Source organism: Neopsephotus bourkii, unplaced genomic scaffold (genome assembly GCF_033783945.1).
Source record: "Neopsephotus bourkii isolate Nb327-2 ecotype Australia unplaced genomic scaffold, CSIRO-AGI_Nbou_v1 NB_1272, whole genome shotgun sequence".
Lineage (NCBI taxonomy): Eukaryota > Metazoa > Chordata > Aves > Psittaciformes > Psittacidae > Neopsephotus > Neopsephotus bourkii.
The window spans coordinates 413,756-431,208 of NW_026901757.1; the positions used below are offsets into that span (position 1 = coordinate 413,756).

The 17,453-nt window shown below is 36.4% G+C and overlaps 1 protein-coding gene across 5 annotated transcripts in view; it reads right to left on the reverse strand.

The window, feature by feature from the left end:
• Positions 1 to 17,453, reverse strand: part of FTO (FTO alpha-ketoglutarate dependent dioxygenase) — a 244,781-nt gene that overhangs the window by 150,773 nt on the left and 76,555 nt on the right. For all 5 annotated transcript variants that reach the window (XM_061365078.1, XM_061365079.1, XM_061365075.1 and 2 more), the window contains one exon: positions 16,174 to 16,293. In XM_061365078.1, the coding sequence (XP_061221062.1) occupies positions 16,174 to 16,293 (120 nt within the window). The remainder of the gene's footprint in view (positions 1 to 16,173; positions 16,294 to 17,453) is intronic.

The window sequence follows — 17,453 nt, forward strand, 5'->3', positions numbered from 1 at the left end:
AAACCAGGAACTGAAGCACCAGTTCAAACACTGTATAGGCTACCTACTATCTTCTGACCCCAGCAGTGTCTTAGATTTAGAAGTCATACTGCGCAAATAAGCACTAAAATGCTTTTTGATTAAAAAAGATTTGAAGAATGCCAATTAGTTCTTAAAACAGCAAAAGCTGAGATGGTTCATGCATGCTTATTGGCAGGGTTAGCACAAATGTAGGACAAAAGGAGATGTGACAGTAAAATGAAAACAGGACATAAATAACATTTCCAATATACAACTCTAACATTATTTCAAATAGCATACCAGTAGCATACATTGGCTGTCCAGTGAAAATTTTAATTGCATAAATTCTGCTTATGGAAAGAGCTACCAAAAAAGGAGCCTCACAAGTACCGGATTCACAGCCCTAGTGCGCCATGTTACTTACTTTAGTCCATAATGCAAACTTTTCAAATAGTTGTTCTGGAAAAATAATTGCAGCAGTTCTGGAAATATTTATGGCTCAACCCTAGCTGCTTGTGACAGATGTAAAAAGACCCATGCAGATTTCAGCAGACTTTGAAACAGGACTATAATTATAAAATTATTATATGTATTTGTACACAATAATCTTCAATGTAAAAACTACCAAGTACATTGTTTTAGTTATTCCAGCCAAATCAGCAAACAACTTGCTCCATCTTTCCTGAAGCAGATCTTAGTTACCAAGCTGGATCTTATTATTTACATTTAAAATGTTGATATTTATACAAGCTAAAGTTTCACCTTCAGTTGTATGTTCTTTCACTCTTCCTGCTACCTCCTAAGTCCTTTCCCTCCCCACTTATTCCAACCTCACCCGCCCCCACCCCGTGCAGTAGTAAAAATGGAGTTACAAAAACCAGTAACAAATTTTCCTAAAAAATATATGCTGGTTTTAATCAGGCAGTTCATCACTTAAAATTCTACATGTACAGACTGCTGCAAATGATCTGTCTGAAGACTTTCAGGTTGAATTCTCTGCTACAGTAAGGCCATAATATAAAATCTCCTTTAAGAAAGTTGATTCAGGAATACGTCAGCAGACTAAAAAACCCCTATTTTTGACATAAAAAGTGAAATAATATCTTCACACAACAGTCACATTTTTAACTATTTGCATTATTTGTTACTAGGTACATATGTAATTTTCCCAAAGCAAGACCCTGTAAAACGCTGCAGCCAACAAGTTTAATAGATGAGAATTCAGATTTTCGTATTAGTACCTTTCAGTTCTTTTGACCCATGAAAGCAAATACCTGCTTAGTTTCTCTTTCCTGCTGTATCTACTTACTGTGGTATTTCTAACTTCAAGGAATAACAGAAAATAAAGGAAAAGTAATTTTGAAAGATGAGGCATCAACTTTCCCATTAACTTCATTATGCTGACTACAACAAAGTTCATAAAGTACAGAGACTTTCCAAATTACTACTATCCTACTTCTTGGTTCACTATCTCTTGCACTTCCAAGATTTTTTGTACTTCTGATATCTTTATTCCCATTTCTCTCTAAACTCTTCTCTCACTTTGCTATACTACCTTCCTTCTTACAACCTCTTCCCTTCCCTGTTCCTCCCTCTTTCCTGCAGCTGATTTCCTCACATTTTCTCTCTCTGCTCTGCTCACAAAAAACACCTTAGCCTTTAATTCTGCCTCCTACTGAAACCTCCTTCAAGATCAAGATCAAACGAGGATATTAACATATAAGTGAAACACTAAAGGAATAAAAAAAAACCCAAAAACAAACACCAAAAAGGAATAAAGCCAGTGTACAGCTTAGTATTTCTAGAAGAGAAATAAAGGCAAGTAGCTGAGTAGCAGTCAGCAGTTAAACAATCTTAAAACAGAAAAGTGATGTAGGAAGCCACAGTGTTATATGCAGAGCTCCCCCCTGGAGCATGTACAGGAAAAAAGTCCCCCTAAAATTTTAGTATGTCTGCTTTTTATCCCACAGCATAGGACTAATTGTCCTCAGTGTCTGAGCTGGATTCCTTGTATGCTGGAGCAGAACAAATACTACTTTTTCACCTATCTGTCACAGCAAACATGAAAGATTATGAGAAAAGCAAACCAGCCCTAATCTTAACACCTCACAGAGCTCTGAGCAAAGCACCAGAGAGAAAAGCAGAGATAAAGCTGGCACGCAACAGAGAGAAGAACAAAATCATCAAATGAGTAGCTGGACAGGAGCATCATGCCTGTGTACTTTCACTTAAGCAGAAGTCATCCTAGCTGCTGAAAAGCAACATTAAAACACCCACAGATTTGGTACACAGATTAAACATAAATTATTATAATATATTTCCATTTTCTGATGGATTGAAAGACTTCACCCAGCAGTTCAGGCATTAAGACCATAGCTGGTAACTGAATTAAAACAGAGCTTTTATGCACCAGGGAACTTCTGTTCCAGCTCTGCAGAATATACACTGTTAACACTTGATCAGCCTGGTCTGATGCTGCATATTCCTGTAACACTGAGTCAAGATCAGTTATGTCTCTACTGGAAATAGCAGAATTCCTGAAATTGTCTCCATAATTACCATCATTTGAGTCGAGAACATATTCCAGTCTGAAGCTTGAAATATTGACCCAACCAGATGAGCTGCTCTCGTTTCATTTTTGGCTTCCTAACATTAATGTTTCCTTCTTTGCTCTTTGAGCACCTTCTATGTTTATACGCAATACACAAGTCCTAAACATAGCAGAGGACTACCCTCTATCAATACGATTCTCTTGTGACTGGCTTCTCGCAGTTTCAAAAACTACCAGAGAGGTTATATAGTGGAAAAATGCCAGTGAGGGAACTCCTGCAGGTCGTCCTCCATCCCCATACTTCTCAAGATCTGGAGCAGGTGGAATGTCTACAGCATGAAGAAACCTCCATGCGGAACATCCGCCTCACCATTTGTAGTCAAGGAATGCGCTATCATTATCTCTATAGATGGCAACAAAGCCAGTGTCACAGCATACTTCAGTAAAACCCCAACAACTGCTGTAGGGCACTGCAGAGTCTTTGCATTTGGACACAGCAACTCAAAACCTGGATGAATAACAGAATTTTCTTGGAGATGTAAGAACACCATCCCAGGACTGCAAAAAGAACCTAAACCCAAAATGGTAAAGAGCCTTCCCTGCTTCCCTCTGCCCAGCTCCATTTCTGTAAGGAACACAGCTCAGCAAAACACAAAAGAAGACCATAGTATTTACAGAAAGAAAGGCTTGAGGTATTAGGGTAACGTTAACTTCTGTAAAGCCACAGCCTTTGAAAGAATTGAAGGCTTTTAATATGGCTCCTCAATTCTGAAATCAAGTAACTGGGAGGCATCTGATAGCTGGGCAAGAATCTCTACAGTATCTCTGAATCACCTGAAGTAACAGGCATATATATATATTTCTACATTATAAGGTGTGTGTGTATATATATACATACATTTTTATATATACATAAATATACACACACACATATATTCTTTTCTTTAGTAAATCTCTTCAAAATGCCTTAGAATGAGACACAGTTAGGTATCTACTTTTATGCAGGCTAAGCAGGGAATGATTTCTTCCATGGTCTTTTAACTTTGCTTCTTTCTGTTAAGAGATTTTCACTATTTTAAATACAGAATTTCTGACGGACATATTCACTGCAAAGAGAATTTACGTTTTAATGACTACAGCTTCAACAGACTTGGGTCCCTAAGGAAGAAGGATGCTCCTCTCCTCCGTCACCTCAAATTACCTCAAAGTTATTTCCAAATAAAGCAGAGAACACAAAACCTTTAGTAAAAAAAGAGAACAAAACCAAACAACCAAACCCCCCCAAATAAAAAAAAACCCAAAAAACAAAAACCAACAAAAAACCCAACACTCTAACCCAAATAAAAAAATGTACCTTTGACCTCTGGTAATTCAAATGGAGTGTTAATCACAAAAGGATTAGCACCCTCTGCGTCATAAATAACATAACCAGTCATCAGGAAATTATAACACCCCATATAATCAAGAAACACTAAAGGCTACCATAGAATTATGCCCAAGCAGTGGGAGGTACTAAGATGAGAAACTAACATATTTGATCTTCAAGCATAATGGAGAACAGCTCAGTACTTAAACATACAAACCTCTCTCCCTCTATGCGTATGCATGTGCACATGTATATGTGTGCGCACCCACGTTTAAGTATATAAATGCACAAATAATTCAAACACATTAAAAATTATGTGCATTTTTAAATTGTTAACAATTAATGCATATATAATCTTTTTTTTTCCCCCTGGGTAAGTTTATATACTTGTTGCATTAAGTTCTAATACTTTTTAAAGAACAGAAAATTAAAAGAAAAAAAGAATTAAAGAATAAAAGATACTGTAAGCATCTTTTTCCATTTGATGCAATTATTTTTTGCTTAAACAAGAACTCCCTTATTTGGTTCTCTAGTATAACCTGGTAGCATATTAAATGTAGTATTATTACTGCACAAAGACATCAATGAAGAAATTTCTATTAGAACACAAACTTTTTAATAGGGATAAAAATCCCCAAAAAGACAGACAACAAAGATATCAATACAAACAACATTCTGCTTTGAAGGAGACACACAGCCACTTTATCTTCTGCCATCATCTCTGTAACAACTTCCCCCACTGCAAAGCTTCTCCTATCCTATTTTCTCTCCAACCACACAACGCCTTTTTGCCCCAGAGCCTTTGCTGTTCTTTCCTACACTTTCTCAATCTCCAAAGCTTTTCCTGCCAAGCTTGTTTTCTATTCCCACTGTACCCAAAGGTCCATTCCACCTACACATCCAGTTTCAAGTTTTCCAACCACTACTGCACTTAAACTCCTGTCTCAGGAGCCTCCACTCACACTGCCTTTGGTCCTGTTATTCAGTCAACATATTGGCTCCTAAACTTTCTTTCCCATGTTTTCACTAGCTACTGGCATCCACTGCCACTCTCCCCCCTTGGCCAACTGCACTGTGCTGCCCTGTTTGCCTTTTCCATCCCACACCTTACTCTCTGAAAACCTGTACAGGTAAATAAATAAGTTTATTATATTAGTATATTAATGTACATTAATATAATAGATGACCAAATGAGATGGGAAGTAGAACTCAGCACTTAACTGTTTCTGTCAGTGCTTGTGCCTTGCTAATGCATATTCTCCTCTAACCTTCCAGACAGGAGGGTTCCATGAGGACCAAGATCTCACCATTTCCCTAAGAGGAAAATCAGAGCTTTTCTTTAATGTGGAGTATCTCGTGGAGAACATAAAAAAAACTCATCCAAAGGAAGACCAAATCAGTTCAACTTCCTTTTATTTCTTGTCATATTTTATGCTGAGACCCAAAGATCAGGGGAGAGAAGATCCACATCCTCACAATCATGTCACACTAGTTTACCTTCTTCCAAAGAATGATAGCAGAAAGTAGTCTCACAGAACCTGGTGACACACCTGCAAGCAGCCAAGGTGAGGTTGCGATGAACACAGACAGCTCTTCCCATGGATAAAGATATTAAAATTAGATGGGGGGAAGGAAGCAGACTTTCTTAGTTTAAGAAGCATTTACAATATAAATGCATTAGAATTTCTCCTTTACATTTTCAGTAAAAACATACACCCCTTTAATTTTCCACTTCCATTCCAGAGTAACTAGCAAATTTCACCTTTCTAAGTCCACTATAAAAACCCACAGGATTTCAGCAAACTTGTGTCATTCCACAACTATAATTTACATTTTCTAAGTGAAATACACTTTAAGGCGCTGCCATGAGAAAAAGCACAGCTTAATTACATTAACTAAGCTGATTAAGCCATGCTCTTTCACCTATTACAGGAAGTATTTAGCCCTGAAGCCACCCTACAGGCTCCTCACACAGCATATGACATGTTTTCCAGAGATACAGTATATATTTAGTCACTGCGGAAGGGGAAAAACCAAACACCCCATATGTCAGCACGCCAACAAAAGAACAGAAGACATATCAGCTGATAAAGCAGTTGTTTACATCTCATTCTTGTCTGGAAGGTAGGTATTACATTACAAGGGAAAAGATGAAGTTAAGAGAACATTATCCCAACACCTCAGAACTGACTGTTACAAAATAAGTGCAATACAAACACTCTCCAAAAATCTCGTCCAATGATACTGTTATTGGGATCTTTGTGTGTTTACAAACAACTCAGACAAATGAATTTAAAACCGAAGAGATTACAGCAGCATTCTTTTAAAACAATGAGCATTAATCTTTCTCCTTTGTGGTATCTAAATGAGTTTACAGCATTAAAAGAAATCTTTAAAATTTTCAATCCTTTCAAAATGTCTAAAAGCAATTTCTAAAATAAAGACGTAGCTCAAAAGCATTATTCTTATCTTGGCTTTTGCCGGTACAAGGGTGCTGCTCTGTGTCTCATAAGGATTTCTGGCAGAGTGAGAAAACCTGGTCAGTATCAGAGTCTTTCCTGGGACCTGTCTGAAGTGTCGACAAGCAGCTAAGCTGAATATTAATACACTCTCCATCATCAAAAGCTGTTGCATACCCAAAGGATGAAAAATATTTTAATCAGCTTTCAGCTTGTCTAGTAGAAGTCAGTTTATTCCTTTGGGATTATACATCTATGTTCTCAATTTTTGTCTTCGCTTTCTCTCTCACATGTGCTCTCTCTTACTTTTGAAACTAACAGCAAAGAGCCTAAATCTGCTGTTTTGTTGGGAAAAGCCAGCTAATACTGTGATTCAATTACAGTATTTTACATTTAATGAGAAAACGCAGAAGATAGAAAGCAAAGAAGAAAGTTGAGCCAACAGGCCTGTTTCCTGGTTTTTAACAGGATTTCTCAGAGAAACCAGTGGGATTTTCTTGTTTTGTTCAAGATTTTTGTAAATTTTATGATTTTCATGATTGTTCCTCTGTTGTCTCACCCAGCTTTTCACCTCCCCAGTGGATTCGTAAGATCTGATACTGTATAATCACAATTTCTTTAGCATAATAACCACAAATGGAACTGACCCACAAAGAAAGATATATGTTTATAAACACGTGTATCTAGTATGTCCTACCTGAAAGCCAACAGAAGATCAGTATATACACCAGAATAATGATCTGAAAAGCTGTGACTGTAGAACTGACTGTAGAACTGTAATAGCATGGTAACCTCTCTCTACTGTTGTTCCTCTGAGGGGCAAAGTCAGTCACAATAAGATTGCATTAATGAAAATACCACATACAGAAGACGACTTATAAAAGTGAGAAATAGTAATAATCCTAATTATGTATAATTTAAATCCTTTTTAAAGCATCACAACATTCCAGGCCTTGTACAAGACAGGCATTGTGTTGAGCATCTACATAAATGCAATATAGAATTAATTTCACATTACTTCATCCCTGCTTCCTTGGGGATACATGTATTACCACTGTACATGTGTTCTTTCCTCTTCCCTGCAACAGAAGACAGAAATATAAAGCTCAGCTGCTGAAAAGATTTTCAGATACTCTATCACCTCAAAGCTTTCTGGGAAAAACCACCTCTGTGTACTGTGGTACTACACAGCATCAGCATAAATTAGTTTGTATAGGACAATCTTTAAATAATTTCTGTCCAAAGCTTCCATCAGCAACAACACCCATCTTTAGTTATGAGCAAAGGAGTAAATTCTGTGGTCCTACTACTGCAAATTATTTCAGCATGAAATTTCCTATTTCATAAAATGGAAGCTTGACATTGGACAGAATGTGAAAGCTATCAGTGAAGGATGACAGTAAGCAAACATACTCTGTCATGTGTCTGAATTACAAGAAAAGTCTTATAATTCACTTATCCAAGCTGAGTCCCGCCACAACATTGACAAAACAATTGACCTTCTAGCTAGCTGGTAAAGCTTTAATCCATTAGCATGTTGCACACAACTTGAAGATTGAGCTAAAATATAATTATTAGCAGTGTTTATATGCATACATAGACGTACACCCACATAAAAATAAAATAATCACTTCAGTTTATTATGCAATTATATTGATCTCTAGGCAGCTAGACAACATGAACTGACACACAGTTACTGTGTCTTTTATAACAGTTATTGTGTCTATTATAACAGCCAGCTATTAACAGCACACTTTGCAGAATAGTGCATACTAAGCATGAAGTGAGATTTACCTCGAGCATAGCTCCATGGATGCCATTCATATTCACAGGCAAGTATCTGGCCTATTCTCACCATTACATTAATCATTTTATTATATTTCGGAAATTCAGAATGAGTCCTATGAAAAGAGATGTCATTAGTCTGGTTGTAATAAATGATCACACTATTTCACAGAAATAATTGAGAAGATTTGCTACACTTCAACTTAATACTAGAGCCTCTGCTGTGAGAATTGTATGGAGTTCAGAACCATTAACAGTCCAAGGAGAACTGCCAAAACCTGATGTTAACTAGCAACAGTCAACTAAAGCCAGTAATTATCTTCTTACTTCAAAATAGTAAACATTATATTATTAAGCAGATTATTAAGCAGAAACACATGAACTAAAAAATGAGAAGTGTAAAAAAATATATACTCCAAAGCTCCTGGGAGCTAGAACTGAGAACTGCCAGGGGACAATAAGGGTCAGCCAAAACACAGTAAGGTATTTCAGTTGTAATTAGATGGATGGAACTTACCCATCTGAAATAAATAAATAAAATCTTAGATGTGGAGCAAATTCTACTATTTTCAGTCATGGCAGGGGGGAGGCAGAAATTTGTTGGGTTCCTTCAACTGCAGCATGTTCTGTCCCTGCAACATAGCCTGTAAGTAACTCTCTTCAGTTACAGTAAAAATAAGAGCCTCATTTTATTAATAAGGAATTTAAGATTAGAAATAGTCTGCAGTCTAAAACCAAAGTAAGACCTCAACAGCTTCATCTCCACACTGATTTTGAAAACCATGCTTAAGGTACTTGCACAAGTTAAACAGAGGGTCAGTGAAAGAATTAGCACCTAATCCATCAAACCCTAATGCTTTCCTTGGCACATACTGAAGCCAAGTTTTATTTCTTTATATATAAAATGAAAGCTGCAATTTTGATTAAAGACGAAGTAACTGTTAAAAAAAATTACATTGCAAAGACACTATTCAACTATACGTTTTTAGGAATTAGAAGGACTGATGATCAGATAGGAAAGAAAAGGTATCTACATAGCAATGGCAGTTCTTCAGAAGACGTCACCTCCTTTGCTTACAAAAGCTATTTGCAAAGTGAAACAGCTGTATTCTATGTCACAGTGGTTACATAGCTACTAAGATACAATAGCAACAAAACCATTTTTAGGAATACTAGTAGTATAAAAAAAAATTACAGCAACGTAAATGGTGACATTTTAGTCATACTGCCATTTGCTTTCACTTTCATTCAAAATCACGAATTCCCCTAGTGCACAGCAAAGAGTAAAAATTATTTCTGTCAAACCACTGTAATTCACAGCTTTAACATCAGACTTTTTGTGTCTACATAGCATGGCCATAAACATGCATTATACAAATGTACAAATCCTTAAGTTCTATAGCTGATCAACTCTATGACTGCATAAATAAGAATCAGAAGTCAGTTAAACTACAGTTAATCAAGTTTTACATGACATACAGATACACAAATTTCAAAAACACAGAAGAATTTCTTCTCAAAAAATGCTATTCTCAGCATTCAAATATGGCCTTTTATTCAGTTTTTCTACTAGGAAATGGATTTCTAAGAACATAAAAGGCTTTGCAAATAATTATTAGACTAGTAAAGAGTAGCACAATACTACTGCTTCACTATTTCCACAGCAAATAATAAGCCTTGATAAACATATTGTTAATAAAAAGGCTTTTTGTTATCCTGGTATATGTCCATCCAAGTTTTGGGGAAAAATGGTGGAAACAGCAGACAATTTTATACAACCTACAGTAGCCCCATCATACTGATTCTGCCTGCACTAAAATCAATCACATAGTTCCCATTAACAATAAAAGGACTCAACACCAGGTTCTAGAACATCCTTCCAGGATGGATACCAGATTCACAGGGATGCAAGCAGGAGCTACAATCTGAGCTTTTCCCTCCATGCTCCACACTGTGTGACTTGCAGTAATACCAGATGTAGTCCAGTGCTCTCTAAACTCTTTTCCTACATTGTTCCTGCTGCCAAGAACTGCAAACAGTTGCTTCCCATGCTTATTCCCCCATTGCCTTTTCTCCAAATACAACTTAATAATTCAGACGTTAACATAAATAATTAGATCATCACAGTTAAAACCCCGTAATATACCTGTGCATGTATGTGGGTGTAGGAGCATGTACATATACATACAATCACAGTACAGACCAGCTCTAGTAGTCTACCCACTGTCAGAAAACTTACATGTGACGGAGAATCCTGTTTAAGCCACACTGCTCATCTCAGTCACAGAGATCTGTTTACACAACTCAAATACAGTATGCATATGCACAATTTTGATATCTGCTGATTGTATGTTACATATATTTGTTTTAAATACTAACACATAACTCGTACCGTTTTATATGCAAGTACATGTACGTACTACATGCACACACTCATACACAGCCGGTAGTATAAAAACAGAGAAGACGACAGAAAGAAGCCCTGTTAGACATAAGCACAAGACAACAGAATTCTAGCCATCCAAAACCGAAGCTCACCAAGGTGCACAAGAACACCTATGAATGTCAAGCTTAAACTCAGGTGTAAATCCACACAGAAGGGAACACAGACGCAGGATAGTGCACCCATTGCCTCTAAACCATGTGGTACATCACACACACAAGCCACATGGCACCACAGCTGCATAAGCCACCCATGGTCCTCCCTTCTGTGCTGTCAGGAGCACACCTCCCTCTCCCATAGGACATAAATTGTCCTAAACTTCTCCTGGCTCATGCCAGTTCACATTATAACCTGAGTGTTTTCAGCACAGTTCTCACAGTACGCTGTATGAGGTGAAAGACTGCCCTTTTAACAATTCCAGTCTGTAACAGAAATGTTATAGCAGCTCATATCAACACAGCTTAGATCTCAACCAGCTCACATAAGGGTTAAAAATAGAAAGTGCTATCCACTGGTTTGCTCTGATGTTCCTGTAGATATTGTCACTGGATGTATCCTCAGTAGAATTCTATTCAACACCTCTGTCTTTAAGTACAAAGCTGTAGGCTGTAGCAGCTTTAGGAAACATAAGTATCCTTTTTTCTGCTGCACAGTATCTGTGTGTGAAATTCTCTAAAGGGGTTTAAGTATTTACCCTGAACACTATCAGACAGTTTCTAAAATTTTCCTTATCCTGTTGCAAAAACACTTCAAAGAGAATCATAAACACAGTCCTTTGTGCTTTCAGCACACACGTTGTTTTGGAAGCTTAAGTCTGAATTCCCTCAGAATTGTAAATATTTTTGTCTGATGTGCAATATAACTTTACCTTAAAAAAAAAAAACCAAAACAACAAAGATTGGTAGCAGTTCTACTGCACATGACGCTGAATCCTTTCTCCCATTTCTGACAGCTAAAAATATTGGGGTCAAGCAAATTGGTACTAAAAAAAAAAAAAAAAAGTCTTACGGATGAGATTTTATTGCTGTTGTTGTTTAAGATAAAAGGTACATTTCCAGAAACATCTGACTCCCAGTGTACATAAAATATAACCTGCCCAAAACACATTTATTGAAAGGGTCTGGCCTAAATAACAATAAGTAATAGATAAGAATAATAGATAAGAAGAACCTCAAAAGACAAGAAATATGGCTAAAATTTGGGTCTTTGAGCTGCCATGTTGTGCCTAAATTTCACAGCTCATTAGGCAAATACGATCGTTCGTCACCACATGGCCCTCCGAGAAAGGAGTGTGACACTGCAATATCTAAGCACAACAGGAAAACTAAAAGAGAAATTAAAATAGTACCTTGGAATTTCTTGAATTTTGCCTGACAAGGTCAAATCAATTAAAATGTCAGTTTAGCTGCTCTACATTTTCTGAAAAAGGCAACAACAAACCACCCTGTTTGTGATCGCATTATCTGTTTTTTTTTAAATGTAATTGGTTTCCTGTTTAAAGTGCCAAAATCTACAAAAGCTAGGATTCCCCTTAAAAGCATACTTTGTCTTATAGCTTTTCATGGTTATTCTAGAATTTAAACGCTCTGATTTAAATACATATTTAAACCTTGTTTTAATTTGATGGGAAAAATAAAAAAAAATAATAATAATAAAAAATAGTTATGGCCCTGGGCTGAGATTTTGTAGCTCAAGTTTCAGCGTAGACTCAATCCTGTCAGGTTGGTAAGCCCCTGACAATAGTGGTTTACAGCCGAAGCTATGACATACTTCACATGTAGCAACAGCAGCAAATAATGAAATAGACTTCAAAAACAAAAGAAAACAATTTTTACAAGAAAATAGTCTTGCTCTTTGATTTCAGTTTAGTTGTATAAATTGATAAAAGCATGCTGTTGAGAATAACAGGAAAAACATGACTAGTAAAAATAGTTTAAAAGAAGTTTTCCAAATCAAGATGAAAGTTGTACAGAAAGATATACATTTGCACAAAATGCCACTTTGCTCTCTTTAACTACAGAATGTGCAACTTCTGCTTTTACACTGTAGTTATAAATTAAAGGGTGTGCTGCATTTCATTATTATTAGCTGTATTTTGGGATGCCAAAAAGCAAAACAAATTGTGTAACAATGACTTGTGTTTCAGCTGCACCATGAAAAATTAGCTCTTTAAGATCTATGTTTCATTCTTTTAAGTAAGGTCTTTATTGTAGGCAAATGGTTAGGCTTTTAAATATAATTCCAAATCAGTCATATTTTTCTCTACATTTTAGTTATATGTTTTTTTTCATCTTGCCAAACTCCTGCATAAATAGGTGGGATTAAATGGAGCCAAGCCTACCTAACATAATTATATATGTTGTGATTTTATACTGCAATGAAACTGATACATTTTAATAATCCCAGTCTTGGCTCTTACCCACTAAAGTCAATAAAGGTTATTAAGGCCAACCACCATATAAATACGTTGCTACATTGCTAAATGGACTGTCAAAGCAGGAAATACAATTCACGCCATATAGCACTACTAGGGTCTTCATTTGTTTTATTCTGTTGTTCTTTTTTTAAAGGAACAGTAGGTATGTTAAAATAGTCTTTAAAGGTTTGACACTGAAGCATAATCATGTGTGCTTACTTTTCATTTTGCAAGCAAAAAAGCATTTAATTGATTTACCTTTTACTTACTTGTATGTGAATCAACCTAAAACAAAAAAAACATAAAAAGACTGTAGAACTTCTGCAGTTCTCTCTGATTTGCCATGGTGTTAAAGATTTCCGTAGCTAAAATAAATGTCAGATTGCAAGGTTTGCATGATATCAGACCCTGAGAGACAAATTGTCTCTCCACTGAATTTCAGAACAGCTACAGCAAGACTTCCTCACATCACATGAGATTTCGGCTTTTCAGACTTCTCTTTACCCAGAAAGCCAAGCTTGTACAGTCTTTTTTCAAATGGTAACTCTCCCTTTGAATTCAGCAAGCATTTATGCTGATGTTGCAGATGATAACGTGTTAATCTTGGATGACTTTTAAAAAAAAAAAAACCAACCTCAAACATTTGAATAGCCTTCATATTTTCAAGGCAGGGGAGAAAAGACAAGAAGATTGGTTAAACTGCTTTGGATTTAATAGTTCATAAACTCATGAGGTAATATTGTGGGAAATGTGATGTTTTATCAGAATGTCATTCAAATGAAAGGTTTAACATTTACATCACAAGAGCAAGCTCTAAGTAAAACTATCCTCAGGGAAAGAAATGCCAGGAATAAACATTATGATAAAATTGTGTGCTTGCTATAATGTACAGAAATATTTAAAAAAGCCCAAAGGTTTGAAGACACTGGGTTAAACTTCCTGCAGTATCATTTTCTGCTATGACACTGGAGTAATTACAATTAGCATAATCAGAAACAATTTTAGAAACACTCTAGACATATATATAAAATATATATGTAAGTCAAGACTTGTTCAGTTCACACGAAAGAAAGACAAATACATTGCTTAAGTATTTTCATCTAAGAAATAATTCCTCTTAAGCAAAAATATGCTTCTGAAAAAAAAACAGCAATTCTAAGACATTTTTATTTTTAGCATTTTGACTTTTTTTTTTCTTGCTAAAAAATCTTTCAGCTAAAATTACAAATCTGGAGAAAAAAAACCCATTGACTGTAGACTACTGGGTACCTTCAGAAATACCTTTTTGATTTAACTTAATGCTGTGGAAGCTAGGCATGCACCAAAACACTGCACTTTTTATGTTAAATTGCTGTTGAATTTGTTAACCCACAATTGATTTCCTGTGTTATGGAATCTTAGAGATTACAGCTAACTTGAAGCAACAGGGATAATTCTTGATGTTAATGCTACATTTCTATGTATTTTTATTAAGTCAGTGCCTGTTGTTGCATTAAAACTGCGGCTCAACATTGCCCCCTACTGTCATTTTATGAAACACTAAAGGACTAAACGCAGGTTAAATCCCCAAAACTTCAGCCTACCTCTAAGTCCCAAATACAGTAAGCATCAAATTTACTTAGAGACTCAACTAAACAGACATTCTTAATTAACATTCTCTTCTGTCTCCTTCAATAGCTGAAATTAATTGTGATTAATATGTTATAAGTCATATAACATTAAAGCAATTTTAAAATTAGAAGCAGCTTCTGTCTTGGCCAAACCTTCAGTTTGCTGATAAATATCATCCTGAGGCCTGTTGAAAGGAGATACACTGACGCCACCATGTTTCTAATTAGAGACACATGGTAATGTCACACCAATTGCAGAAAACCTAACCCTTGAGAATTCCTGAGTTTGCTGTTTTGCCATGTTCTCAACACACAATGGATATAAAGTAACAATCAAACATTCTTGTCTCTACCTCATCTAAGCCTGTGTTACAAAAGAGTAACTTGTCATTTGAAAGAAAAACAAACCAAAAGACTTTTTTTAACTCACAAAGGTCATTCGAGAATATGAGCACGTAAGAACAAAAATGACGCGAAAAAAAAAAAAAAAAACAAAACCAACCACATAAACAAGTTATTAGTAATTTCTCCCTTTTGTAAGGAAAGTTTCATGTTCACTGAGTCCTTGTGGCAAGTGATTTCACAAATTACAGTTGCACTTTTCCACACTTATGTCCAAAACCAGGCGTTGCTGGAGAAGCTTACAGTACTCCGGAGCAGCTTAGCATGTCACATTTCCCTCAGAACCGTATCTCCAGAGATTCAAAACCACCTCTACTACAAATCATATTCAGCATCCTCAGTTACATTATGAACTTTTCAAGGCAACTAACTGTAAATTGAGACTTATGCTGTGATGAGGAGGAATAACTTGGAAGGAGCTTCTAATGCAGACCTATAAATATGAGCAAGGCACACCTTTCAATATTAACTCCATGCACAAATCTAGAAGCAGGCATGCTGACAATTGTATCAAACACTTCACCAGCAAAGTCTCCCAGTTGAGTTTCTACTTGGGACAGCAACAATAAGGAAGCCAACAGCACTGGTCACTGAGTCTGTTTTCAAGGAAAGAGGGATGTACCTTCAGTACACAGAAACCAGAATCACCACAATTATTTGAGAAATTATGATCTCTCCTTGTTGGTTCTAGCTGTGGTGTAAGTGTGCAGGTGGGCTACAGACAGATAGTTGTACCTCCAGACTATCAGTTTGAGTCTCAGCTTTCCTCAGATGCATTCACCACTGTTGTCATTGGCAGAGTTGCTAATCTTGCTTGTTGTGTGACAAAGTTGACAATGCACTGTTTCATGTACCAATTCATGTGATGTTAGTATGTGACTGTCATGGTATGAGGCTGTCAAACTTCAGAAATAAAGTCAGGAAATAAATCTTGGGAGTTTCTGATCTTGATTTGCTCACATTTCTTCTGACTACTGCAGGAGAAAAGTGAGAGGAGAAAGTGGAAGGCTGACATTGATTCTACTTTTCATATGTTCTGAATAAAGTTTAAAACATGTTACTGTAGTACAATTAAAAACATAATTGTGAGTGCTCTCAGAACTAAGCTCCAGAGGCTTTAGAAGATAAAACCAGTACTTACCATAATCTCCATTTTTCTCCAAAATTCTTCTAACTTAGCAATAGGCTTAAGCCACCAATCAGTGCACTTCAAATACCGCTTGCCTTGAAACCAAAACGGCCTAAGCCACTCAAATTCAACCTGCAAGATAAAAACACATGGTAGAATAAACATCTATGGGTTAGTGCATAAATCCAACTGTTTGCGAATAACCCAAAAGAAAAGGAGATTGTTAACAAAGTACTCATTTCTAAATGCACCGTTTCACACACCCCTTTGTTTCTATTCCACATGAATCTGTGACCTGAGCTACCCCCTTCAAATCAGAGTGGTCCAAAACTTCACTCTTTTCCTTGTATGTGGCACATGTACAATAAAGATTAGATGCTCAGGTTTAAACACAATTCAGGCAAACCCGTAACAACCCTGGCTTACTTTGATTGTGGGTTTCAAAACATTTCAGTCATACAAAAGACTGAAAAAGCTTGCAATATTAAAATTGCTGGAACACAGTCTAGCCAATTGGTGTAGAATGAGAGCACGGCATTATAATGAATCATAGTTTACTGAACTATCTGGTTACCAGATTAGCTATCAATAACCTTTGGGTTGACTGGGTGTCCACCCAAGACATGAAAGCGGCCTGAGGAGGCAGACCTGTGGGAAAATGGGGTGGCCGAAATGGCTCATGACTCCCATGCCCAATCTCCCATTCAGCTAAACCCTCCAGCACAGCACAATGCGTACCTACCAGGAGTGGAAAAGCAGATCCCAGCTTTCAGGGGCATTCAAAGTAACAGGTTTCTCTAGGATGAAGCTTTGTGTAAACCATGCTTTACAAAGAAAACAAATCCCCTACTGAAGCAATAAAAATTCCATCAGGAGCAAGCTAATAGTTTTATTTAGAATAATGCAGCAAATGATGTAATATTTCATTAGTTCATGTTTTTGAAAAATTGTACACAGATGGCCATCAACTTTAAGAGAAATATTAGCTTACTAAAACATAGTACAAATGTGTAACTCATCAAATATTCTTTAAGAAAATAATGACATTTATCCTCATTTCCACTGAGCCTTTTTTCCTTTAATAGCAATCTATAGTTCCGGTCTTTAGAATTCTGTATTTATCTTTGTTGTGGTAGTTACATTTCACATAGAGTTCAAAGCTGCTTTAATCATTATTTATACCACAAATAAGTTTTTGTTTACCCCTGCTCAGCTCCAACGATGCCAACAAACACAACCTGCCACAGAGAAAAAATAAAGAAAACTGCCCAAAGCTGTCACCTGATGCTTTC